The sequence below is a fragment of the Tenrec ecaudatus genome, chromosome 12 (genome assembly GCF_050624435.1).
Source record: "Tenrec ecaudatus isolate mTenEca1 chromosome 12, mTenEca1.hap1, whole genome shotgun sequence".
NCBI lineage: Eukaryota > Metazoa > Chordata > Mammalia > Afrosoricida > Tenrecidae > Tenrec > Tenrec ecaudatus.
Genome location: NC_134541.1, coordinates 111,890,082 through 111,914,085, shown reverse-complemented (window position 1 = coordinate 111,914,085; position 24,004 = coordinate 111,890,082). Strand labels below are relative to the sequence as shown.

The 24,004-nt window shown below is 59.6% G+C and overlaps 3 protein-coding genes across 7 annotated transcripts; 1 reads left to right on the top strand and 2 right to left on the bottom strand.

Annotated features, from left to right (window-relative positions):
- Positions 1-3,730: 3,730 nt before the first annotated feature.
- Positions 3,731-8,000, bottom strand: POLR3K (RNA polymerase III subunit K). Its single transcript, XM_075564538.1, has 3 exons — positions 7,845-8,000; positions 6,348-6,435; positions 3,731-4,212 (listed from the first exon to the last, which is right to left on the bottom strand). Exons 1-3 carry the CDS (start codon positions 7,953-7,955, stop codon positions 4,085-4,087), a joined length of 327 nt encoding a protein of 108 aa, XP_075420653.1. The 5' UTR covers positions 7,956-8,000; the 3' UTR covers positions 3,731-4,084.
- Positions 8,001-8,208: 208 nt separating this feature from the next.
- Positions 8,209-10,257, top strand: SNRNP25 (small nuclear ribonucleoprotein U11/U12 subunit 25). The gene is made up of 5 exons (XM_075564537.1): positions 8,209-8,428; positions 8,937-9,027; positions 9,126-9,231; positions 9,551-9,625; positions 9,940-10,257. The coding sequence occupies exons 1-5, from the start codon at positions 8,387-8,389 to the stop codon at positions 9,995-9,997; spliced, it is 372 nt and encodes a 123-aa protein (XP_075420652.1). The 5' UTR covers positions 8,209-8,386; the 3' UTR covers positions 9,998-10,257.
- A 359-nt stretch (positions 10,258-10,616) lies between these two features.
- On the bottom strand, positions 10,617-20,709 carry RHBDF1 (rhomboid 5 homolog 1). Of its 5 annotated transcripts, none has more exons than XM_075564532.1 (18): positions 20,562-20,709; positions 16,391-16,519; positions 16,191-16,333; positions 15,336-15,549; positions 14,827-15,036; positions 14,624-14,746; positions 14,397-14,554; positions 13,870-14,127; positions 13,689-13,800; positions 13,529-13,603; positions 13,277-13,438; positions 12,691-12,791; positions 12,549-12,612; positions 12,162-12,256; positions 11,824-11,899; positions 11,655-11,755; positions 11,399-11,552; positions 10,617-11,294 (listed from the first exon to the last, which is right to left on the bottom strand). In XM_075564532.1, exons 2-18 carry the CDS (start codon positions 16,505-16,507, stop codon positions 10,761-10,763), a joined length of 2,697 nt encoding a protein of 898 aa, XP_075420647.1. In that variant the 5' UTR covers positions 16,508-16,519; positions 20,562-20,709; the 3' UTR covers positions 10,617-10,760. The 5 variants fall into 5 exon arrangements, with proteins under 5 accessions (XP_075420647.1, XP_075420648.1, XP_075420650.1 ...); XM_075564533.1 differs by having other exon boundaries at positions 16,191-16,321; XM_075564535.1 differs by having other exon boundaries at positions 10,617-11,277; positions 20,562-20,708.
- Between the last annotated feature and the right edge of the window lie 3,295 nt (positions 20,710-24,004).

Below are 24,004 nucleotides of genomic sequence, written 5' to 3'. Positions count from 1 at the left end.
GTGATGAATCACAAAAAACAATATGTAATTATAGATTATGAAATAGTTATTAGTAATTACAAATAAGTGAGATTTTTGTCTTGAAGCTTGGTGTATCATGGGTAACAGTATTACTCATGAGTAACAGTCTTCACGCAGGGTATTAGCATGTGGGTCAGAGAGAGGAGCGCAGTCTCGGTTCCTAAGACCATTGGAAATATCTGTTTTCCGATGGTCTTAGGCGACCCTGTAAAAGGATCGTTTGACCCCCAAAGGGGTCGAGACCCCTGAGAGGGCGTCTGCTCTGTCCCATGGGGCCGCTGTCAGGCGCACTCCATCGGACAGGCTAGGTGCCTGTGAGGAGCCCGCTGCGCTGCTAACTGCAAAGTCAGCCCAAAGCCCCAGGAAACCCAAGGGAGGCCCGCCCTGCTGACACCCACCCAGCTGCCCACAGGAGTGAAATAGAAATCAGATTCAGAGATCAATCGGGATGGGGCAGGGCCCCGGGGTGGGGCTCAAGTACCACAAGGGCACAGCCAGGAGCCAGCACCCCTCCCCAGAAAGCAGCCCTGGGGGAAACCGACAGCCCCCGGAGCCTGCACACCCGCATCTCTGCACAGAGCGCCCGGACAGCTTTGTGTCTTTCCACAGCTTTCAAAGACGTGTCCAAGGGTGAAATTCCGTGACCCACATCATGAAATCCCCACGTCCGTGCGCAGGACCGACCACGCGGTCGGGTGCAGGCGTGGCCTCCAAGTCCCTCCTCCTGGAGCGTGAGCTGCGAGCGACAAGGGCCTTGCCCTTCTGCACTGTGACGGCTTTGATGGCGGTGCACTGACCATACATCAAGCCAGGGAGTGGGCTTCGAAACCCTGGGCGCCCACGGCTGTGCTCAGTGCAAGTTCCCAGACCAGCCCCAACTCACAGAGAAGCGAGTCAGACCAATCAGTGCCTGGGAAGCAGGGCGGTGGCGGCAGCAGAAGCTGATGGAAAGCCAGGCCATAAGGCACTCAAGTTTCTGAAGGACTGGCTTGTAAGCCAGCCAAGGAAGGCTATTTATGGACAGGGTGTTCAATGAGTCAGGACGGCCTACAGCCAACACAGGGCAGGGAGAAGGAATGCCCACGTGCCAGCCTCGGGGCGAGCAGAGCTGCTCTGTGGTTAAGCCTGTCAGAGGCCAGTCTCAGGATCCATGACAAAGCAGGTGCCTTTAAGAGGTGTCCTTGCCTCCTGATGGCCCCAGGGAGGTGATGGACACATCTCAGCTGTGGGGGGTTTCTTCATGTGGGAAGGGCCTTCGTACCCTGCCACCGTGGGATAACCAACTCCCCAACTCAAACCCCACGGTCATCAAGTCGATTCTGACAGCGACCCTATAGGACAGGGCAGCACTGCCTCTGTGGGTTCCAAGACTAAGTTTTTAAGGCGACCTTGCGGTGAGCAGCCTGGCAAGCAACCACTATGCCACGGGGGTCCCCACTAACTCCAGGTGGACACATTTAAAAGCCATTGCGGAAACCTAATCCTCACAGCCAGATGGATGTGAAATCCATAGATCACATGTTCTGATCCCTGGTGGTAAAAGTATGCATGAAGCTGTACAGGGTTTAGCGGGTCAAAGTCACGAGACTTGTGAAGCCGATCTCTGGTAACCTCTGTGGTTTTCCACTGTCCCGCTCACCCACAGGGACTCTGCAGAGACATCGGAGGCTGCCATGTGCGGCTACTCAATGGCCACCCCCACTCATACTTCACGGGGCCTCTTGGAATGGAACTATCACTAGCATGAATCTTTGCAGGCCCCCTGCAGTGGGTGGGCTCCGACTCCGGTCAATCTCTGGGGAGTTGAATTGCTCTGTAGGGCTGGCAGAGCTGTACAATCTTGTGGGCACACGGGCTGAACTGCCGGCTCTCCAGTGAGTAACCCGACCTCTGACCCCCATGTCACCAGTCGTCCTTGGACTTTGAACCCCAATTAATCAAAATGCCATCCACGCTCCTCACTAATCGACATGATCGCGAAGGGTACATTCGTTCATTACTACTACCTGTTGGAGTCAGCTGACCCTAACACGATCACTACCTGGCCCCTTCTACAAGTTGGCAAACCTCTGAAATACATTTACTGTCCCCGGTCTACAGTTGCCGAAAGGAAGGTATGGGATTTAAGCTAAGGTACAGTCAGGCAGGCTGGCTGGAGGGTCTGCGTGTCACACCTGTCCATGCCACACCCAACAACAAATTCAAACACCAGAAGCGGACACCCCACAATCACTGGCCTCAACTGAAAGCATCAGACTTGGGAATGGAGATTTTGGGGGAAAGAGCCAACAAGAGGAAAAGACCTACCACCTGGTCAGTGTGTTCCAACAAAACAGCTACCAAGCTGCCTGGAACGACCACATCAATACTAGAGAGACAGATGCAATCCTGTCAATCCTGTGTGATGTAACAAAGTCTAGCCCTTATGTCTATGCCTATAATCCCATTTGGGAGGGACTTCTCTGCCATGCTTATGACAAGATTAAGGTGGGGTTCAATTTCCACCTTAGAAGAGGGTACGGCTAAGCCTCCCCACTTTGTTTTCTTAGGGGTGCGGTCAGCTGACAAAAGCCCATCTCCTTCAAAGCCATTCCTCGGTGTGGAAGTGCCACCTAGGACCCAGAGAAATCCCAGGACCCTTGGAATACGAGTCAACAATGGGGCACACCCAAGATCTCTGAAGCGGCAGCATTAAGGCTAGAGGCACCAGAGCAGTGGTTCTCAACCTGTGGGTCGTGACCCCTTTGGGGGGTTGAATAACTTTTTCACAGGGGGCATCCAATTCATAACAGTAGCAAAATTCGTCGTGAAGTAACAATGAAAATAATTTTAGGGCTGGGGGGAATCACAACATGAGGAACTGTATTAAAGGGTCACGGCATTAGGAAGGTTGAGAACCACTGCACCAGAGCCTGTGGCAGAGACCACGGGGCAGAGCCAAGGAGCCAGGCTGAGACCAGAGGCCGAGGCAAGGAGACCGTGAGACAGCAGAGGTGCAGCGCAGACTATGTGGCTGTGTGGCAGAGTGGCAGGTGTGCTTCCTGGACCGCGGAGGGAGAGGCCAAGTGACCACGTGGCTGAGAGGCCGAGGACCAGAGACACTTGGGTACTGGCTGCAAAGAGCCATTGTTGTAGACTAAATACTGTACTGTTAACTTCCCTAATAAACCCCCAGTAACCACGGGTGACCGCAAGCTGTGTGACCACCCTGAACTTCTAAGCCCGGTAAAGAAGCAGTGTTGTGGGCTGGGTGGGGATGGAGTGCGGGCCTGTCTGAGCCCTGCTCCACGGCAGAGGTTTACAGAAGTGAGACTCAAGGGCAGAGGGAGCCCTGTGATTTAATAATCAAGAATCCATCATTGAAGAGATTTGCATTTGCCCTGAAGAACAACCACTTTCCCCACTGTCCTGAGGCGTCCTGGTCTTTAGAGGAAATTGAAACAAGTAAAAAAACTATTAAATTTTTTTAAAAGCACTGTCAAATTAAAATAAAACAATCTAATTAAATCTAATCCTTAAAGTGTTTTAAAGCCTACGATATTTAACACAGTCCTAGGACCCAAATCAGTGTCCCAGGTGGCACAAGCAGTTAAGCACTGCACACAAGACAGGGAGGCTGGTGCTTCACGCTCATCCAGGGGCAATTTGGAAGGCAGGCCTTAAACCCCATGTTTTGAAAAATAGAATAACAAGAATAAACACATTAATATTCAGGCTGCATGTTTATTAAACAGGTTCCCAAGGAACGCTTCGAGGTGGAGGCAGATGTCATGTTTGAGGCTGAGGGCTCCGCTTGACTATTGGCATGGACAGTATGGACAGACGAGCGTGGACGGTGGCGAAGGAAGGCGTCAGCTGCCCAGACCTTAAACATGGCAGACGTAGCGGTGGGGGTCCTTGCTCATGCAACAAGAACTCCCTGGGCAGAAATGAAGTTGCCCATCCCGACTGCACAGGGGCTGCGGCGTCTCGTCACCTCAAAAGGGTCTGTAAGTCTTCAGGCTCCGAAGCATGGCCCCCGAGGCCACACAAGAGCAGACAGGGCTGCCCGGCCAGCCTGGCCCTAGTCCCGCCAGCGGTGCCCACACTGGGCATTGCAGCACTTGTAGAAGGTGGTCATCGGCTCATCGGCGGAGCGGGTCTGCAGCTGCATGAAGTAGGCTCGGGGGTGCTCGCATTTGGGGCACGGTTCTGGCAACAAGAAAAACACACTTGTAACCCAGTGAGATAAGACCTTCCCTCACTCTGTATGGGATGGATTATATCTCTGGGCTCCAGGCCTGTGGCTGGGAACCACACTGGACGGAGTTCTCCGCTACATGAGTAAGGTGGGGCTAGGGCCTGACTTGAGCACGCCCAGTGGTTGAGGCCACTGGGACCAATGTACCGGAGACTGTGACTCAGAGGTTCAGAGGAGCAGCGCAGAGACTGTGGGACACCAGACTAGGGAACTGTGGGACAGAGCGACAGGCCGCTGGCTTCCTGGGCCACGGAGGCAAAGGCCAAGGGACTACCCGGCTAAGACTGAGGACCAGAGAGACCTAAATGCTGGCTGAGGAGGTCAAAGACTGCATCCCTACTGTTTACTGCTCCTCACTGTGGTACCCTACTGACTTCCCTACTGAGGCTTTGTGTGGCGGCTGCAGTGAATTAAGGAGCCCAGCGAGATGTCACGTGCTGTGGGCGAAGGAGTGGGTGAGAATAGGTAAAGGAGGAGGGGGCATGGAGGCGTGTCTGACCCCTGCCTCATGGCAATGGGGAAACCACAGGTCAGATATGCCCCCACCTCCTCCCCGCATCATTGCTCAGGATCAGAGCACCTGAAGGAGGTGGCGAGGGCCTCTGCTAACCTGACCTTCCTAACAGGCACCTACCTCTCCCCTGAAATTCACTACCAGTGACATCATTCCCACGTGCTCAGGTCCCAGAGGACAGGGGGCCTTGAAAACACCCTTCTGGGCTCTCAGGGCCCCACCTTTTGCTCCTGCCAGGATGGAAACCGGTTGGGGAGAGGGGTAGGTGACTCTGGGCCCACACCCACACCCTAGGTTTCTAACTGGCTTTCTCATGCTAAGCCTGAGACCACCCCTCCCCACTGTGTTCAGAAACCAGTGGTGCAACCTGCCCTCGGGCCACTCTTAGGAGCTCAGCAAACACCCCATTCCTTACAAAGTGCCTCAGGGGCATCTTCACACTCAAGGCCATCTGACTCAGTGCCTCTACAGGGAGGGCAGAATTGTCCATGTGGGTAACAGACTGTAACTCTTCAATGGGGCAGAAAGCCTCATCTCCCTCCTGTGGGGTGGGGGAGCTGGGGGTTTCAAACTGCAGACTTCGCCATTGCCATTAGCAGCTCAGTGCCTACCCTGTTTTGCCACCAGGGATCCTTTGAGTAACCAACAACACTCTCAAAACGCTGGAACATTCAGTGCACATTCCATTTCCCGTGGCTAATTCGATGGCTCTAGTGGTTCCGTGGGTGACGTGAGAGGCTGCCAACCACAGGATGGCAGTTCAAATCCACCAACCATCAAGTGGGAGAAAAATGAGGCTTCCCTTGGAAAACAGGAGGGTGGTTCCACTCGTCCTGTAGGGTCACTGAGTCTGTCAGAATCCACTCAAGTGGGTTCATGAGGGAGGGGGTGAGGGGAGGGAGGGAGGAAAATGAGGAGCTGATATCAAGGGCTCAAGTAGAAAGCAAATGTTTTGAGAATGATGATGGCTACAAATGTGCTTGACACAATGGATGGATATATGGATTGTGATAAGACTTGTATGAGCCCCCAATAAAATGATTAAAAAAATAAAGAATCCACTCAAGTGAGTTTGTGTGTGTGTGCATGTATGCATGCATGGCAAATTCCACAAGTGTATCTCTTTGATTTAGTCATCTGTATGTTTCCCAATGAGCGGAAAAAAGAAAAATGCTAACCTATTTCCTCCCCTCTATATTTAAGCAGAAAGATCATCCAGTCTCCTTAAATTGCTAGCATGGCCATAGTTACTGTAAGCCAAGTGCTTCTGGAATCCCAGCAATACAAGTCACTTCATTCTAGCACAACCCATGAGCTGCCATCAGCCCCACAAGGCCAGGGGCTCTCCAAGGCCCTCTCCAAGGGCTCAGCAAGGGGTCCTGGAGAATCTGGCCCGGTCTCCGTGATGCCGAGCTGGCAGCAGCAGATGCTGGGACAAGTGCACTTTTAAAGGAAGACAGTACGTGTTTTCTACTCTTTGAAGCCCCATCGCAATGAGGGAGCCTTTGCCAGGAAGACCACCAGGTAGCCTGGTGCTTCCGTACCGCTGGACACCTAAGAAAGTTCTCTCACCTGCAGTGGAGTCTACATTCTCCCAGGCAGCTGCTCCTCCAAGAACGTCATCCACCTCTTTCAGCTTGGGGTACTTCCGGGTTGTCACCTACAGGACAAGGAAGTCACTAGTACAAACTCTGAGCCACCAAGACCACAGGGCCCTGGAGTGTCTGCCCAGACTTACTTCCTCCCATAGGCAGTGGGGCTGTCTATACCAAGTTCCTGCCCTCCCAGGACAAGCTCTGCCTTGCCACTGGGCCTTACAGAATCTGCAGCAGGTTTGTCTGAGTCCACGGATGGACTCAAACCAAAGAACAATTGTGAGGGGGGCACAGAACCAGACAGGGCTTCCTCCTTGTACACAGGGTCCCATCAAGTTGCCCACTGGGGAGAGAGGGAGGGTTTTTGCAGTCAGTCTGGGAGGATGAGGACGAAAACTGGGTTAGATTCAGCCTTCATCCTTGCCCACCTCTCCGAGATATTTGCTAATCGAAGATGAAACAGATAAAAGGTCAGCTAATGGGGTGGGAGGGGATAAAGGAGAGCTGGTATCAAGTTCAAGAAGAATGTTTTGAAACTGTGGAAGCGATTCTACAATACTGCTTGAGGTGATGGAACTATGGAATGTCAGAATATCTGTAAGAACTCCCAGGAAAAGGGTAAAAAATAAAATGAAACTGTGGAGTGGGGGAGGCAGGGGAGCGCTAAACAGTTACCACTTAACGGGGTAGCCATACACTCCCCACGCAGATGGCAAGAGCTTTCAAAGCAGGTTACAATTGGAAACTTCAGTTACTTAAAGTCCCATTCTTCTCCGTTTTGGACGTTAAATTCCCCCAGTCGTGGAGTACTGTGCAAACACCAGGCATAAGGGAGTGCCAACGCACTCAACTTCTGAAACACAGTGTTCAAAATGTTTTACCACGGGAACACTAAAACATTAACCACTTATAACACAGCGCATTCCAAGGCCTTCTGGTTAGCAAATGGGAATGACAGGCATGCGGGCTTCTCATTCCGGGTGTTCTCACATCGGAGACAGAGAAAACCCTCCATCCACCCGCAGCTGAAGTTGTCGGAGTAACCATCAAAGCACGTGAGCACGATTGCTCAGCGTGTACGGTGATCAGTCCCACGCAAAACATAAAACCGAGGGCAAACTGGAAAGAGGGCAGCAGTCTTAGAACGGTTTGGTCCAGCCGGACTACCAAAGTCGCGCGGTCCAATCTCCCCGAAGGAGACCAACCAGAGCAAACGCACTGCGGCTGCAGCTCCGAGTGCGGAAGGCGCTCCGGGCCGGCGCTGCTGGAGACCAATAACCGTCGGGCAGCGAGGGCAGCGGGAAGCGAACTCCGAGGGGCGGGCGGAATTTATCTTTGACTCCGAGGTGGCCCAGGCCACCGAAGGGTCCAGACTCCCGGGACCTGACTCGGCGCGGGGCTACCCGGACCCGCGAGAGGCCAGAGGCAGAGGCAGCGCGGCCTTGGGCGTGCGCTGGCTGACAGCGCGCCCCACCTTTCGGGTGATGTTGTGCACGTATGGACAGGTGTTGCAGGCGAAGCGGTGACAGCGCTGGCCCTCCTCCACGATCAGTCCGTTGCCACAGCCCGGGCAGAAGAGCAGCATGATAGCGAAGTGATCGCGCTTCCGGGAAGCTTCAGAGTGCGCTCAACTCCCAGCAGCCTCCGCGGCGGCTCAGGGCAAGCGCCCGCCCGCCTCGAGCTCGCATTGGCTTAGGCGTGCCCCGCCCCTCCATCCCACCAATAGACACTCAGGACTCGCGCTCCCAGCGGGCCCTGCGGCAGAACGGACTCGCTCTTCTCATTGGCCATGGCGGCCGCTCCGGCCCCAGGAGCGCCAATGGCCGCCTGGATTCGCTCTGAGGACCACAGTTTCCCAGCGGGAGCACCCGGACCCAGACTGCCGGGACCCAGAGCCTGGCGGCAGACGCGGACCTGGAGCGGGCAGAGGCCGCGGCGCGGCCCGAGGACGATGAGGACGACGACGAGGCACTGCCGCACTCGGAGGTGGTGGACGTGTTCCAGGAGGGGCTCGCCATGGTGGTGCAGGACCCGCTGCTCTGCGACCTGCCGATCCAGGTGCACGGCCGGGCAAGGGCGGACCCCGAGGCCCTGTGGGCGCCCCGGGCTGGAGGACGCCCCGGGTGGGGCACACGCCCGGTCGCCCCTCCAGCCTTGCTCTGTGCCGCCGTTGCCACGGAACGTCAATCCACGCTGGGCCTCCAAGTGTGGGTGCAATGTGAGATCGGGGTGCAGAGAAGCCAAGAGCCCTAACTTGGGTCTCTCTGCCTTTGCATTTCCTAAATCACACCCCCTAAAAATGCAAAAATGTACCGCTGTGGAGTGGATTCCGACTTAATGGCGACTTTTTTTTAAAGCCAGGGTACATCTGTGCCTCTGAAAGCCTCATTTTCCTCCCATGGGGCTGCTGGTGGTTTAGACAGGCAGACCTTGGGGTTAGCAGGCCACGGTTTTAACATTCTGCCACCGGGGCTCCTAAAACACAGGTACCCTGTTTTGGCCTGTCGGTGTTTGCTCCTGGTCGCTTGGGATGGGGAGAGCGGTAAGCTTCTGTCTTCCCTTCTAGGTTACTTTAGAAGAGGTCAACTCCCAGATAGCGCTGGAGTACGGCCAGGCCATGACAGTCCGCGTGTGCAAGATGGACGGAGAGGTCATGCGTAAGCAAGTGCCCTCCTGGGGGTTGCAGGGGGCATCAGGACTGGCTTGTGGTGCCCACCGACCCAGGATCCTTTCCCCCTTGTGTCCCTGGCTGCAGCTGTGGTCGTGGTGCAGAATGCCACGGTCCTGGACCTGAAGAAGGCCATTCAGAGATACATGCAGCTCCGCCAGGAGCGAGAAGGTGGCATCCGGCACATCAGCTGGTGAGTGGGGAAGGCAGCTGTCTCCAGTGCCACGTGACTAAGCCGCAACCTGTCTGCAGGACACATCCATCTTCTCTCTGAGCACACTCCTCTGTGCCTCCCACCCTCACTGCTGGAATGGTCTCTCCAGGTCACCTCTGGGGGTTTCCAGCGTGACCAGAAGTGGTCTCCCTAGATGTAGGCAACCCAGCTTAGCAGAGCCCACCCTCCTAGCCAGTGCTTTTCTGCACAAGCTCCTCCGCAGCCTGCAGCTGCCTGTGGCTGGTGTGCACCTCCTGCAGGAAGAGTGCCCCCTGCTTCCCAGCACCCTCTCTCGCAGGTCCTATGTGTGGAGAACCTACCACCTGACCTTCACAGGAGAGAAGCTCACGGAGGACACGAAGCAGCTCCGAGAGTACGTACTGGGCCACAGTGTGAGAGGGGCTGATCCCTGCCCTCTGCTGGCCGTTCAGTGCTTCACTGAACTCTTGGGCATTCAGGCAAGGGCTCAGGCTCCCAAAGCCACTGCCGGAGGCCCTGCGTCCTATGGCTGCCCGGGCCAGGTGGAAGGACCAAGAACGAGTAGGAGGGAAAGGCCTCCTGTTGGCCAGCATGAATCAAACTCTCACTCTGCCCGCGCCCCCTCCCCCGTACTCCCAAACCTTTTTATTCCCCACACAGCCCAGGTGGGTATCACTGTAGTCAGACCCCACTTTCCTCCTCTTTCAGTTACGGCATCCGGAATCGGGATGAAGTCTCTTTCATCAAAAAACTGAGGCAAAAATGAACCCCCCCCACCCTAACCCCTGCCAGGACAACAGAGGGGTGGGGGCTAAGCGGGTCACTGCCCTGGTACTGCCTCCTTCAGACACCAGGTTACAGCCTCCCCTGCAGGCTCTGCCTCCTCCATCTGACAAAATCAGCCCTCATGCTTCTCTTGTTCACTCGGCCTGGCCCCCCACCCCCTACCAAGACCTAAACCTGGCACATGTGGACCCCACAGGGCTATGGGTATACCCTGTATACAAAATAAATCTATATAGGTTTCTTTGGTGTTAAAGTCAAAAGGCTACACTCTCCTGGGCAGGAAGGAAAGATGCTGCCCATCAGGGAGGTTGGGAGCAGGTGGGCCTCAAGGTACATGTCACTTCATCTGAGTTCTAGGGCCACATAGTATCCCCGACCTCACTGTTCCTGCCAGATCTTGTCCAGCCAGGGGGCGGGCTGAGCTGCTGGACCAGGTTTTCTCAGGCCTCACTCTGAAAAGGAGGGAGCAAGAGGCAAAAAGTAGAACCCAAAGTCGGGGTCTCCCCATTATCCCTCCCAGTCACCAGTGGGCAGGTGCCATGTGTGTGGTCACCGCCCCCGCCCCCCCCAAACCAGACCCTGAAGGAGGAGGCAGGGAGTACCAAGGTACTGGCAGCTAAAACGCTCCCGTCGGTTTACTGGTCACATGAGGTGGTTGTCCAGAGACTCGTTAGAAGGTAGCATAACGAACATGGCAGCTCAAGGGGGTTCAGAAACGAACAAGGCACGAGGTCTGTGTTGAGTCACACAGGGTTCCCGCCAGGGGCAGGGGCAGCCTTGGCACGGGGCTCCAGGCCTGCTGGAGCTTGGCCAGACGCAGCCCCCACCCCCCGGGCCGGCTCAGTGCAACTGCGCATCCAGCTCGTACTTCTCACAGAACTTGTCGGTGAAGGGGATGCAGGTGAGGGCCTCGCACCACTCACACCGCACAGGGGAGAAGTAGAAGAGGACCACAAGGCCCGCGAGCAGCCCCAGGAACACAGCCTGGAAGATGATGATCTGGCACCGCTTGCGGTACAGGTCGAACTTGCCAAAGCTGATGTAGGGTAGGAAGGCGAAGGAGAGGAAGAGGCCACTGACGAAGCCGGAGATGTGGGCGAAGTTGTCGATCCAGGGCAGCAGCCCGAAGGCAAAGAGGAAGAGCACCACGGCCAGCAGCTTGAAGAAGGCGCGCCAGGGCCGCGCCAGGACCTGCCAGCTCTGGAAGAGCTCCACGAAGAGGCACGCCAGGATGCCAAACTGCGAGCCAGCCGGGCCCACCTGTGGGAATTGGGGTGCTGAGGCTAGGTGCCCGTCAGCACCAAGGGCCAGAGAGAGAGAAGGCCCCAGGCCACTGTTGGCGTGGGGCGCGTGCATGAGCATCTCCCCCCGAGAGGCTCACCTCCGCCCGGTATGGCAAGAATATGGCGCTGGCCAGGTTCCCAGTGATGCCGCTCAGCAGGTAGATGATGGAGATGCGATGCCAGCCAGCCAGCTTCTCCAGGTCCCGCAGGATGGTCATCTGGAAGCAGACGGACACCAGGCAGTGCAGGACCCTGAGGTGGGGAGGGCAGGGGGTGCTCAGCCAGCAGAGTGGGCACGCTCTTCCAGCCCGGCGACTCCACACCCACACCCACCCCACCCAGGGTGTCACTTGCCCTGCGTGCAAGAAGAGCGACAGCCAGAGGCGGTAGAACTGGTCAGGGACCTCGGGGTTGAGGAAGGGCAGGAGCCCACAAACATCATCCATGCAGTGCACCTGCACAGAAGGGCTGTCAGCACCCAGGCAAGGGGTGGGCACCTCACTCTGCCCCACCCAATCCCTACCTGTGAGCAGAGTGTGGCCTCTTCATGAAAGTAGCCCCTCATGAAGTCACAGTACTCCCGGGAGGTGATCTCACACCTGTCGAGACAGGGCCAGGTGGGAGGGTATCCGTGTCAGAGAACTGAGGCCCCAGGGACAGAGGGGCACACTCCAGTCCTGCCTGCCTTCAGTGGCTGCAGACAGCTAAATCTGCTGCTTCAGTTACATGTCCCTCTTTGTGCCTGCACGCATGTGTCCACCCTGTTCTGCAAGTTTGCACACACATGCATACGCACCCATCTCCCAGGCACCTGTGAGCACACACAAGCCTGTGTGCACTCCCTCCTGTAGACACACACACCTGCCCTTGGTGCCGATGCAGCAGGGGCGGCCGGTGATGACACAGTCCATGTGGGGGTGGTTGGTGTGGTTCCCAGCACTGCTTTTCGTGCAGATCTGGGTCAGAGATGGGGATGAACAGCAGCTGGGTAATGGCCTCCCAACCCTGCCATTATTCCACACTTGGGGGAAGGGTGCAGGCAGCTCCAAGGGTAGAACAGGGCCCACCCTGGGCTTTGCACAGGCCACTGTACCCACACCCTGAGTCCCCAGCCCTCCACATCTGCCGGCCCTGCTCATACCATCTACTAAGAGGCCTAAGTGAAGGCCTTAGGACTCTCACTGATGGGAAAGATGTGAGGGTGATCCCACCCCACGAGAAGGTGGCACCCCAAGGATCTTCACTCACCGGCCACTTGGTGATGTCATCAGGCCACTCATGAGGGTCCTCGGAAGAGGGCTCATCACACACCCTGCAGGATCACAGCACCTGGTCAGACCCACCCACTGTACAGCCCTGTTCCCATAGGTGAGTAGCTACGGGGACTCACCTGGGGTCCTGGTGGCAGACGGAACCAAACTGCCTCTTGTGGCCATCGAGGTCTGGGGCACTGGGGTGGACGGGCCACTTAACCCAAACAGCCAGGGTGGACTGTGAGAGACATGGGTTCAGCCCCAAGTTGGCAGCAAGAGGGGCTCAGGTAGCTCAGGGTCCAAATGAACTGCTCAGATCCTGGGGGTGGGAGCAGGGGCTGGCAGCCTCTGACCCCACAGCTCGGCCTCCAGAATTTCTGATCCAGAGGACGTTTTTCAACAGCATAATTTGTATTGTTAAAATTGCAAAACAGCCCCCAAATGAAGGAAGTGGTAAGAACTATGATCCTCAAGCAATGGATGGGACTTTTTTTTAAATTACTTAATGACTAAGAAAGACGCAGGCACACAAAAGGGACACGTGCTCAAAGGGACACACCAAGATGCCACACACCAGTGGTCTTAAGTGCTTCGCTAGAAGAGCAGTTTGGGGGGGTACAGGAGGAATGTGCAAGGGGCCTGCACAGACCCGGCAGCGGTGCCCTGCAAGCTCCCTATGAACACATGGCACAGAGAGGGCGGCAGCCCTGCGCGCACACCCACCGAGCACTCCTCCTCCGAGGTCTGCACGCAGCCCGAGCGGTCGTTGCGCACGCAGCAGGCCGAGTGCCTCTCGCGCTCTCGTGCTGTGCGGATGAGGCTGTGCACCTGTGGGTCCTGGCGCATGCAGGGGGAGAACTTGGCACCCAGATGGATGAGAGCCTCCTGCGGGTGAGCGAGTGGCACATGGTACCATGGCCGGCCCCTCGCCCTGCCCAGCCGGCCACCCTCGCCCCGCAGGCCCGCTCTCCTCACCGAGCTAGGTCCAATCCAGAAGTTCTCCTGCTGCACGTACTTGACGTTCTCATAGACGCCGCGGTTCCGCAGCACCTGCGTAAGAGCGTGTATCAAGCGGGTGGCGGGGCCTCAGGCGCTGGCAGGGTGCTGGTCCGAGCCCACACACCCCGGGGCTCACCGAGTCCACTGTCTCGTGCTGTGAGAAGCCCACAGGCGCGATGCCGTAGATGCAGACGGCCAGGATGGTGATGAGCAAGTGCACGAATGTAAGCCAGTAGGTGAAGAAGGGCCTGCGTGGGCGGAGGGTCAGCGGGCCCCGCCCCAGGCCCCGCCCCAGGCCCCGCCCACCTGCTGCTCACCTGTGGTCATCCATGTCCTCGATCTGCCGCTTGACGTAACTGTCGATGCGCTTGCGGTACGTGCGGTTGGTGAGGCGGCCTACCATGCCCAGCCCGTATGGCCGCTTCTCCCGGGCAAAGAGCTTGCGCACTGGCACTGCGATACGCTGGCCGCGCCGTGGACCTGCTGCGCTGACCACCTCCTGCCGCAGCCGGACTTTGGGCTGCTGGGCCGCCGGGCCGCCCTCCTTCTGCTTCCGCCAGCCGCGTTCCAGGGGCCTGGAAGGGGCCATAGTCAGCCCCCAAAGGGGGGAGTCCTCCTGTGGTCCCTTCCCAGCGGGGCCCTGGCCGACCCCTGGGGCATAATGGAGTCAGGAAACTAGGAGCTGCCTCGGGCGTCCTCCCCAGCTTGCGGACTCCTCCACGTCCAGCCTTGTGTCCCCAGCCACGATGGCCAGGCTGGCTCCCGGCGACGCAGGGAGCCCTCTCCCCTGGGCCCTGTGGGCCGTGAGCCCACCCCAGCGCGATGCGCAGGGTGCGCGACTCACAGCATCAGATGGCTGCGTTCGAGCTCGCTGCGGTCCAGGGCCCCGCCCGTGAGGTCGGCCTGCTCGGGGGCCTTGTCCCACTCCTTGAGCGCCGCCTCCGACGGCGACTCGAAAACCTCATCCGGGTAAGTGGACAGTTCCTCGTGGAGGACTCCTTCCTAAGCAAAAACGCACGATCAGGGCCCGGGGTTGGCGCAAGGTGGGAGGCACCGGCACCCGGAACTTACCCTGGCGAAGAAGGACGTGTCCAGCTCATCAGGGAAGTCCGCCGTGTCCTCCTCCAAGAAGCTGGCCGGGGTGAAGCTGCGCCGCTGGGCCCTGCGCCCTGCACCGTCGCGAACCGAGCGGCCCTGCGCGTGAGTGGGGGGCGTGAGTGTGGCTCTGGAGGGGCTGCCCGCGCCTCACGGTCAGCACATTTCACCGGGTTCACCTTCACCAGCGCGGCGGCAGCCCGAAAGCTCATCTTGGCCACAGACTCTCGCTTCCGCCGCCGAGGGAAGCGGTTGAAGCCGGAGCGGGAACTGGAGAACGAGCACAGGGAGGCGGCGCCTGGCGTGATAGGTGTGTGAGGCGCGCTCAGTCCGTCGCAGGTGTCGTCCGCCAGGCGGAAAGCCCGTCCGCGTGCCAAGGGGTCGATGATCTGCGTGGAGGAGAGGATACAGTGGAGTCGGGCTAGAGCAGGCACCAGAAGGGCACTGTGATTTACCAAACCTATCCGGCCTGAGTGGAGCGGGGTCAGTTCTTCCCGGGAGCCTTAAGGCTACCCCCTGGACCTGGGAACCCCCCCCCCCCAGAGACCCTTTCCCCAAGGGTTAGGATTAGGGGCCATCAGATGACCACCGGCTGAGTTCCTGCCATCCTCAGCCACCAGCTGCCACCCCAACCCCAGGGCAGGGGGGCGTGGGATGTTGTCAGGGGTGGGGCAGGAGGCACGCCCACCTTCTGCATGCCCAGCTGGGACGGGCCGACATACAGTGGGGGAGGCGTCTCGGTGCTGGTCATGGAGACGTTGTCCTGGCTGGGCAGGTCCAGCTCCCGGATGACCTGCGGTTTCAGCTTCCCATAGCGCTGGCTGCAGTGTCGGATGCTCTTCCGCTGCCATTTCTGTGTGCTGTCACTGTCCTTGCTCACGCCGAACCAGTCGGCAGTGCCCCTGCCAGGGGAGCACAGTGCCACCAGGGCCCCTCCTCAGCCCCCAAGCCCTCCTCCTGGGCACAGGTCCAGCAGGCAAGGTCTGATTAAGCAGACGGAAGAACAGCCCGAGCTTGGTTACCCTGCCCAGTCAAAGCCCACTCGGAATTCCCACTTGAAACGCAACCGCCTCGCTCAGGTGAACATGTCACCCAAGAGCCTACCCAGGTAGTCGCCACGGCCAAGGGGACCCCAACTTAGTGGCTGCTGCAGGCAGCCCACAGCATTGGGGCATGCAGGCTGAGACATGGTGCCCTTTGGAGCTTTGGGGCTCAGCTGCCCTGCTGGACAGGCCCCCTCTGAGGTTGCACACCATGCACACGTTGGCACACACATGCGCTGTGAGTACCTGAGCAGGGACCGGGAGAGAGACCGGCGCTGTGGGAGGGCCCTGCGGGCAGCCCGGGGGCCCCACAAAGGCAATGTGTGGACATGCTCAAAGCGGACCTGTCGGCTGCTGGGTGGGCCGGCAGTGGAGGTGGGGGAGACAGAACAAGAGAAAGGCTGAGGGGAGCCGAGGGGTGCAGTGGGTGCTGGAGGCACAAGAGCAAGGGTGACGCGTGCTGGGGGCCTGCCCCAGCCGCAGCTCCCCAGAAGTGATACCTGCGGATGGTCTGCGTGATAGAAGCCTGACGCTGCAGCACAGGCCTCCGGGGCTCGGGGTGAGGTGAGGGCACTCGGGCAGTCTCGGCGGGCATGCTCACACTCCGGAGGAAAGCCTGGCGTCTCAGCGGCTGGGAAAGGGGCTGGAGTGAGAGAGCCAGTGAGGGCAGTCCCCAAAGCCCCTCCTGGCCCAGGCTTACCTGCAGAAAGCTGGCCTCCTCTGCGGCCAGGGGCGTTGCAGCTGGGATGTCGAGCTTCAGCCAGGGCGGTTTCTTGCGCTGTAGGCTGCTCGTGCTGTCCCTGCGGGCCTCAGTCATGGTGCACGGGAGCTGGGGGCACAGGCCGGGCTCAGCATTGACCCTGAGGCTCACTGCACTATTGCTGTGGACCCCGACACACACCACACACACCATGTGGTCCAAAGTGACCAAATTTGCTGCGCCCAGGTCTTGTCACTGGTGCTCACAGTACATCGGCTGAGGAATAAAGGGATGCAGGCAGGAGCCCCCCCCCCACATGCTTCCTTTCCAGACCTGCAGAACCTGCAGAAGGGTGGCTGGGGTGACCCTGGCAGGTGAGGCCTCCTAGACTTGGAGAGGGGGCAGCAGGTGTGGCAGCAACCTTGCAGAGCCTGCAGCTGCCACCAGGGGGAGCCACGTGCCCGACAGCAGCATCTAAGAGGGCTTAGGGCCACCCATTCAGTCCTCACAGGCCTGGGCACCTAGCCCCAGGCAGACCCTATGACCCAGCCAAGCTTCCTGTGCTCAGTGCCCAGGTGTCCTGCCCCTCCACCTGCAGAGGTGACAACTGTGTGCCTGGAGGGGGCGGCGCTCTCTCATTGAGAACCGCCCATGGGGTAAGTACTAAGTCCTGGGCAGGACAGAGACCGCCTTAGCAGTTTAGGGGCCTCCCCTGTGTCTGAGGCTGGGGGACAGCGTCATCCATAACCTCCCCTCTCATTACCACATGACTCAGCCTAAAAAGTGGCTGATGTTCCCCCCAAAAAAAACTGCTGTCCGCTATAAAGGGGGAAAGTTAGTAGACCAGTAGGGCAGCCACCCCTAAGAGCCTCCACACCCAGGGACACAGAGGACTCCTGCTACTGGGACACACACACACACACACAGAGAGAGAGAGAGAGAGAGAGAGAGAGAGAGAGAGAGAGAGAGAGAGAGCTTCCTGTGGTAAGATTGGTCCCTGCTGCTCCCCTCTGTCCTCAGGGTGCACACCCTGATTCTAGAAGCTGCAGGACGGACAGCCAGATTCTGTGCAAACAGAGGGGAGACTCGGGCCACAGAGGGCAGGCGTTCAGTGCAGCCCCAAGGCTGAACCCACACCATGCCCCTCTTGTCTGACCCTCCCTTCCCTGGATGCCCCCTCTCTATAATGGGGAGGTGGCCCCCTGCACCCAGCATCCCATCTAGATCTCATGTGGGTGGGGTTCATGAGAGGGTCCACAGGCAGGCGGGGACAGGCCCAGGGCAGACAAAGGCTGAGCTGGGAGGGTGCGGAGCAGACAGTGGGTCAGTGTTTGCCACCCCTGCCGCAGCCCCACAGTGGGCTCTTGTTCTGAGCAGCCCCTCATGGGGAATTCCAACCGCATCTCCACAGCAGCAGGGTCACACTGCCTAGCCACCCCCTGCCCAGCCCAGTCCCCTGCCTGACAGTCACCAGTGGAGTTACACAGGGAATCTCACAGGAATAAAATTAAGGTCGGCCACGGGTCAGGTGACAGGAAGCAGTGCAGGGAGAACACACTGAGGTGTCCACGACTCAAGAGAAGTGACCACCAGCTGGAGTTGGCTCAGGACTAAGGGAGAGGAGATGGCCAAGTGACAGGTGTGGGCAGGGAGGTGAGGTCATCGGGGACCTGGAAAGAGGAACCCTCATCTTCTCAAGCAGCAGAGCCACTCGAGCCTGCCCCCCACACCCTCAGGACAATTCCAGCAGCAGGGATGGCTGGCTGGGGCATGGACAGCCAGGCCTCAAGCCTCACCCCGCCTAGGCCCCACCCAGGGGGCTGTCCGCCATGCCACCGAGGTCAGCTGGGGCACTGGCCCCACCTAGGACACCTGCCCAGTCATGTCCTCAGCTCACCAGACTGTCCCAAGAGGGCTGGCTCCCCAGGACTCCTTGTTTGCACCCCAATCTCTGATCCTGACTTCTGCCTGATGCCCAATCTGACCTCCAGCTCAGGATCTCCCTTGGGGTGAGGGCCACCAGCTAGCCAGCAGCTTGGCGTTCGCATCCTCACACGCTGTTGGGCAGCTGAGGAAAAGTAGCTGGCCCCTCGGTGCCTCTGTGCCCTCATCTGTGAAGGCACTCACATTTAATTCCAGGCCTCTGAGACACAGACAGCCTTCTACTCACCCAAGGACCCCAAAATACAGTCACTGCCAGCTTCCCAGGAGGCAATGGTGTTTTGAGTAGAGGCCTGGCCACCAGCCGGCAGAGGAGCCAAAAGCATAGAGCAATGACTGCCCTGGGGTGGGGGGAGCAGGGTCTGTCCACTGTCCAGCCCACACAGAGATGACCAGACAGAAGTCCCTGACCCCACAGCCTTCCCCGTGGGCTAGGACTCTGCCTTCAGAGATGGGCACTTAGGGGCCCTAATCAGAGGTCTGGCTGGAACCAGGAGAGGCTGCACCCCAATACAATGCCCCAGAAGGGCCCCCACGGACCCCCATGAATGCTCCTTGGGGGTGGCCCAAGGAGAACAACACCCCCACACCTGCATTGGCTCTGACCCTACCTGATCCCAGTGAACCTTCCCAGATCCTGAGAGGGAGGAGTCATGCCTTCCCAGAACCTTGACTGGGTTAGAAACCTCTCCCCTGACCAGTCCAGGAACTGAGGGTAAAAGTGGACAGAGGCTCTAGGCCCTGCAGAGCCTGGCCAAAGCCCTAGGGAAAGGGGAGGCGGGCTCTGGACTGTGGGAACAGGCGCCCTGCCCCACACTGGCCACTTCCCGCCAGGCATCTCCACTGGGGGAGGAGGGAGCTGCCCTAAAACACCCCCAGCCCATAAAGCAGGTCTGTCTCCACTAGAAATCCAGGAACTCCAGTCTGGGCTGAGAGTCAGTCTGTCACTGATACCCGGTGGGGGCAGCGGCTAACTGGAGCCAGTGAGAGGGGGCCTCACATCCCAGGGACAGAGCTGGGGAACCCCAAAGAGCCCCTGGAGCTGGGAAGATCCTGTGGCCCAGGGTGGTTCCTAGAAGGAGGGAGTGGAAGAGGGGCCCCAGCTCAGTCTTAGGTGGGTGGCCTGTCTGGGCAGAAGGTGGGGCTGGACAGGCAGCAAAGGGGGGCTGCAAGGGGCCTTCAGTCTGGGGCCAGCAACCCCTACCTCCCTCACCCCATCTCAGAGGACCCAGGCAGGTGAAAGAGTCTTAGTCTAGGGCACCCCTCAGCCAGTACTGGGCACCGGCCCCTCCAGCTGCTTCGATTTAGGGGTTGGGGGCCAGGGGGCTGAGGGTAGTTGGAAGGGTGGGGAGACCCAGGAAGGGACTGCCCCAGCAACCCATCCAGCGGGGCCAAACCTGAAAAGCCAGTTTCATCCTAGAATGTTCTGTCTTCACCAGGAAGTCTCATGGTGGGGTGGGGGCGGGGGATGCCAGCATGGAGCCCCAACCTCCAGACCCAAGCCCCACCCTCCCAGACAGACACACAGACTCACAGTGGAACAACCATGCAGGCTGAGGCTGGCTGGGTGGGAGACCCCACACACAGGCTCAGCTGGACAAACAGCCAGCTTCCCGACCCCCTGCGCAGAGCGCTGGGGTCCAGCTGTCACCCCACTTCGGAACAGGCCCTTCTGCCCAAAGCACTGGGCAGTGGCCGCAGGCTGTGGCGCGGCCTGCCGCTCGGGTGCGGGCGGGGGCTTTGGGACGCGGTTCCTGGCTCCGGGTTCGCGGCTGACAGGCGGGGGCAGGGGCTGTAACGGAAGACGCGCCCCGTCCCCCCGCCCGGGTGGCCGCGGCCCCGTCTAGGGCACCATTCCCATCTTGGGTCGATCCCGGAAAGTTCCGCCCTCGGAGCCCGAGTGAGTTCCAGGCCGAGACGCCGCCCGCTGCGGCCGGAAGGGGAACGTGGGGTGCCCGGACACGCCTGGCACCCCTGGACTCCGGGACCCTCAGCTGTCGGCGGGGGCTGGGGCCGGGCCGGCCGCGCGCTCAGGCCGCCGGGACGCGCTAATCCGGCCAAAGGCTATTTTTGCGGCGCGCGGACCGGGCGGAATCCGGGGCTGGGCCGCCTCCGGGGCGGCCGGGGGAACTCCGGCGGAAAGTCCAGCCGGCCCCGCGCTGCCAGCCGGCTGCCCCGGGACCGCCGGGCGAGCCGCCTCGGGACCGCGCCCCTCCTGCGTGCCACTCACCGCCGCCGCCGGCTCCGGGGGTCCAGGGAGCGGCCGCCGCCGGCCGGGAGGGCGCCCGCGCCGAGTCCCCGCCCGCGCGCCCTCGGCCCGCCCGGGAATGCCAGGGAGCGAGGGGCGTGCGCGCCGGGGGCGGGCCCGGCCGGAGGGGGCGGCCCTCTGACTCAGGGCTCGGGAATGCGCGGGCGCTGGCCCCCCATCACCTCCTCCTCCGGGGAGGCCTCGGGGTTCCCCCTCGGGGTGCAGGAGTCCCAGTGGGGAGCCTCCGGCGGCTGAGCGCAGACCGCCTAGGCCGGGGAGGGAGGAGCGTACTCAGGGTCCCAGGCTGGACCCCAAGCTTTCCCCACCCCTGGTCCTGCGAGCTGGGGGCTCAGGCCTGCGGGGCAGTCAGGGGGCTGAGCCCAGCGCACTGACAAGGACAAGTCCACTTGGCCCACAAAAGCTTACTTTGACGAGGACACACATCCATACACCCAGGCTCATCTGTGTACCCAGGCCGTCATGACACACGCGTGTGCGTGTGACCTCCCTGGGCCCCTGGCCCTAGCAGGATTGGGCTAAGCGTGCAGAGGCTGTGCCCACTGGGCTTTGCCTCTCTCCTGCTAAAGGCCTGGACCTCCCCCTCCATCTTCTGCCCGGAGTCTCCAGAGACACACAGAGGGCTTCTGTTTGAGGGTGGGACCTTCCCAGCATTCCTCTCTCGTTCCTGGGGGGACCCACCCAGAGGAAGTTGTGGAACCAGCAGAGAGAGAGAAAGAGAGAGAGAGAGAGAGTGTGTGTGTGTGTATATGTGTGTGTACACATGTACCCCTACTGCTCAGTGTAGGTGTGGGAGTGAAGGTGACTGGAGAGGGAGCCCCAGCAGCTGTGGGAAGAGACCAGACACTCTGTGCCTAGGTTTGGAATGGCATCCTTCACATACCTGCTTTCTCCTCTGAAAACCTCCACGCCTCCCAGAACCCCCACCGCAGGCTGGCCCAGTACTGTGCTCACCCACTCCATCCTGGGAGACAGAAGCTCAGGACAGTGTAAGCTGTGGAGGTGTGTTTGGCTGGGGGGGGGGGGTGTCCCAGGGCAAGGGCCAGCTGACCTGCTGCTGCCCATGGGTATAAGGACCCTTGGGAAAGTCAGGTGACAGGCGTGTCCAAGGCCGAGGAGCCCTGGCACTAAGCTTTTGGGTGTGGAGAGCTGACTCTGATGGCCCCCGGGGCCTCAGGCGCAGACCTCTGGTGCCAGGCTCTGGGCCAGAGGCAGGACCGTCCTCAAGGCAGCCAGAGATCACATCTGCATGGCCTGGATGCTCAGACAGGGAACACGGCCAGTAGACTGGGAGAGCCCGTGTTCCACAGTTAGGGCTCATCTCCATGACTGCATACTAAACTCCTGTGGTGTTAGAGTCTGCCCTGGAGGGATGGCCCTCTGTCCTAAGGCAGGCCAGCTGTTTGTGTCCAGAGACAGTGACAGAAGCCACCCTGCATGATTCAGGGGCTCTCCAAGGGCTGAGTGAATGGGGCTCTTGGGTGGGGGGCTGTCCAATGGGCAGGCATGTTCTGGTGGAAGAACTCACCATCTATTTCTCCTCAGGAGACCCTGGAGAAACGGCCCCTGAGTGCTCAGACCCCTGTCCTAGCCTAGGCTAAGCTAGGCCTGGGTGGGGGTGGGCAGAGCTATTTGGGAGTGGAGGCGGAGGTGGGCCAGGCCAGCCCAAGGCCTGATGTCACTGGCTATTTCTGAAGCAGCCGCCCCCTGAACTGGCTTGGGGTGTGATGGGGTGGGGTGGGGGGGTTGGGTGCCTGGAAACACCTGAGCTCAAGCCCAGTGTGTGCCTGGCCCTCCAGGACTGGTCAGAGACAGTGTGCCCCAAGGGTGACCGCCTGTAGGGAGCTCAGCGATGCCAGCCAGCTCAACCACAGATCACACTGCCCAAGCCTGAGGGGGCCGCCCAGCTCCCTCCTCCAAGGCTCTCCTGCTACCATTGTGGGGACCCAGGGGCCAGAGGGGTCTGCCGGCCTCCAGGCCACAAAGGCATTCAGCCCACCACTTCCAGTTTGTGGCAAGGGCCTAAGCCACAGGAAGTGGGAGCGGGGGCCAGATGTTGTGAAACCCCCACAGCTGAGGCGCCAGAACATCTGGCAAAGTGGAAAAGTACCACCCCCATAGCTGCCTCTCTAGTGTGGGCCTCCGGGCTGCCCTGACCCTCCTGGAAGAGAACCCGGATCTCCTACACTTGAGAATTCGGAAAAAAATTAGTACAAAAGAGGCTTGCCCCTCCCCCTGCCCTCTCCAGGGAGCCAGCCGTGCCTGCTGACACTCAGTCTCAGTTTCTCCACTAGGCCCCAACAAGGGGTGGCAGTGTTGGGGCAGAATGGCTGTGGGGGGGACGAGGTGGGGAGGGGTAGCTTGGAGAAGCTGAGGGTTAATGGCACATTGTTGCCCCTGCCCCCCATGGGAAGCTGCTGCTGAGCCACAAAGCGGTGGGCGGACTCCAGCCAGCGCTGCCCGTCCCTCCCCAGGAAGTCCTGCCTGAGGATGGTCTGGAGCCACTGGGGGCCAGGGTCCTGCCGCCTTGATGACGACAGGGCCAGGCCTATCTGACCATCCCTGACTCTGTCCGCCCCACCACTTCCCACGCAACACCATCAAAACTAAAACCAAACTTACTCTATGGGCTTCACTCTGCAGGAGCGAAAAAAGCTCTCTCTCTCTCTCTCTCTCTCTCTCTCTCTCTCTCTCTCTCTCTCTCTCTCTCTCTCTCTCTCTCTCTCTCTCTCTCTCTCTCTCTCTCTCTCTCTTTCGTCCTGGTGGAATAGTGGTTAAGCGTTGGGATGTGAGATCCACCCTTTGGGAGAAAGACAGGGATGTCAGAGACAGGGAGTGGTACCCTCCCAGGCAGCCCCTGTGCCAGTCTGGCAGGGTGGCTGCCCCACACCCCTGCTCCCAGCCTGGATCAGTGCAGTCAGGCGAACAGGTGGGTGGCACCCCAAGAATTCACCACCAAGACACTGATCTATCGCCCTTTCCAGTCCTCACACTGGTCTGTGACCACCGATCCAGGCCAGGCCTAACGTCCACTCCCTGGAAGAGGTACCTCGGACCACTCTGCCCCATCAATTTCCCCTTTGTGCCCAACAGCCCCCCACCCACGCTCATGCTTCTGGAGCTATTCATGGACCCCACTGAATGCACCCTGTGCCCCCAACCCATGACATCCCCACACCAGGTATCCTCTTGGTGGTGGGACCACCAGCAGCAGGGAAAGTTAGTTCTGCAGCGTTGGGAAGCTGAGGCACAGACGTGGGTGGGTCTCTGGGCGGGGAAGGTATTGGCCCGCTCCGCCCACCGCCCCGCCTCTTACTCCGGGTTGGGGGCGGGCCCTACACTGACGCCCCGCCCATGAGCACGCCCCGTGGTGGGCGGAGTTCACGCTCCGCCTTTGTTCCTACTGC

Excerpts from the sequence above, each read along its gene's own strand:
- POLR3K (XM_075564538.1), bottom strand. The coding sequence starts at position 7,955 with ATGCTGCTCTTCTGCCCGGGCTGTGGCAACGGACTGATCGTGGAGGAG. Across the intron at positions 6,436-7,844 it reads TGCACAACATCACCCGAAAG|GTGACAACCCGGAAGTACCC; the intron begins GTGGGGCGCGCT and ends CTTGTCCTGTAG. Across the intron at positions 4,213-6,347 it reads GAATGTAGACTCCACTGCAG|AACCGTGCCCCAAATGCGAG; the intron begins GTGAGAGAACTT and ends TCTTGTTGCCAG.
- SNRNP25 (XM_075564537.1), top strand. The coding sequence starts at position 8,387 with ATGGTGGTGCAGGACCCGCTGCTCTGCGACCTGCCGATCCAG. Across the intron at positions 9,028-9,125 it reads GATGGACGGAGAGGTCATGC|CTGTGGTCGTGGTGCAGAAT; the intron begins GTAAGCAAGTGC and ends CCCTGGCTGCAG. Across the intron at positions 9,232-9,550 it reads GGCATCCGGCACATCAGCTG|GTCCTATGTGTGGAGAACCT; the intron begins GTGAGTGGGGAA and ends CCTCTCTCGCAG.
- RHBDF1 (XM_075564532.1), bottom strand. The coding sequence starts at position 16,507 with ATGACTGAGGCCCGCAGGGACAGCACGAGCAGCCTACAGCGCAAGAAA. Across the intron at positions 15,550-16,190 it reads ATCACGCAGACCATCCGCAG|GGGCACTGCCGACTGGTTCG; the intron begins GTATCACTTCTG and ends CTCCCCTGGCAG. Across the intron at positions 11,295-11,398 it reads TCTTGCCATACCGGGCGGAG|CACCCCAATTCCCACAGGTG; the intron begins GTGAGCCTCTCG and ends ACCTAGCCTCAG.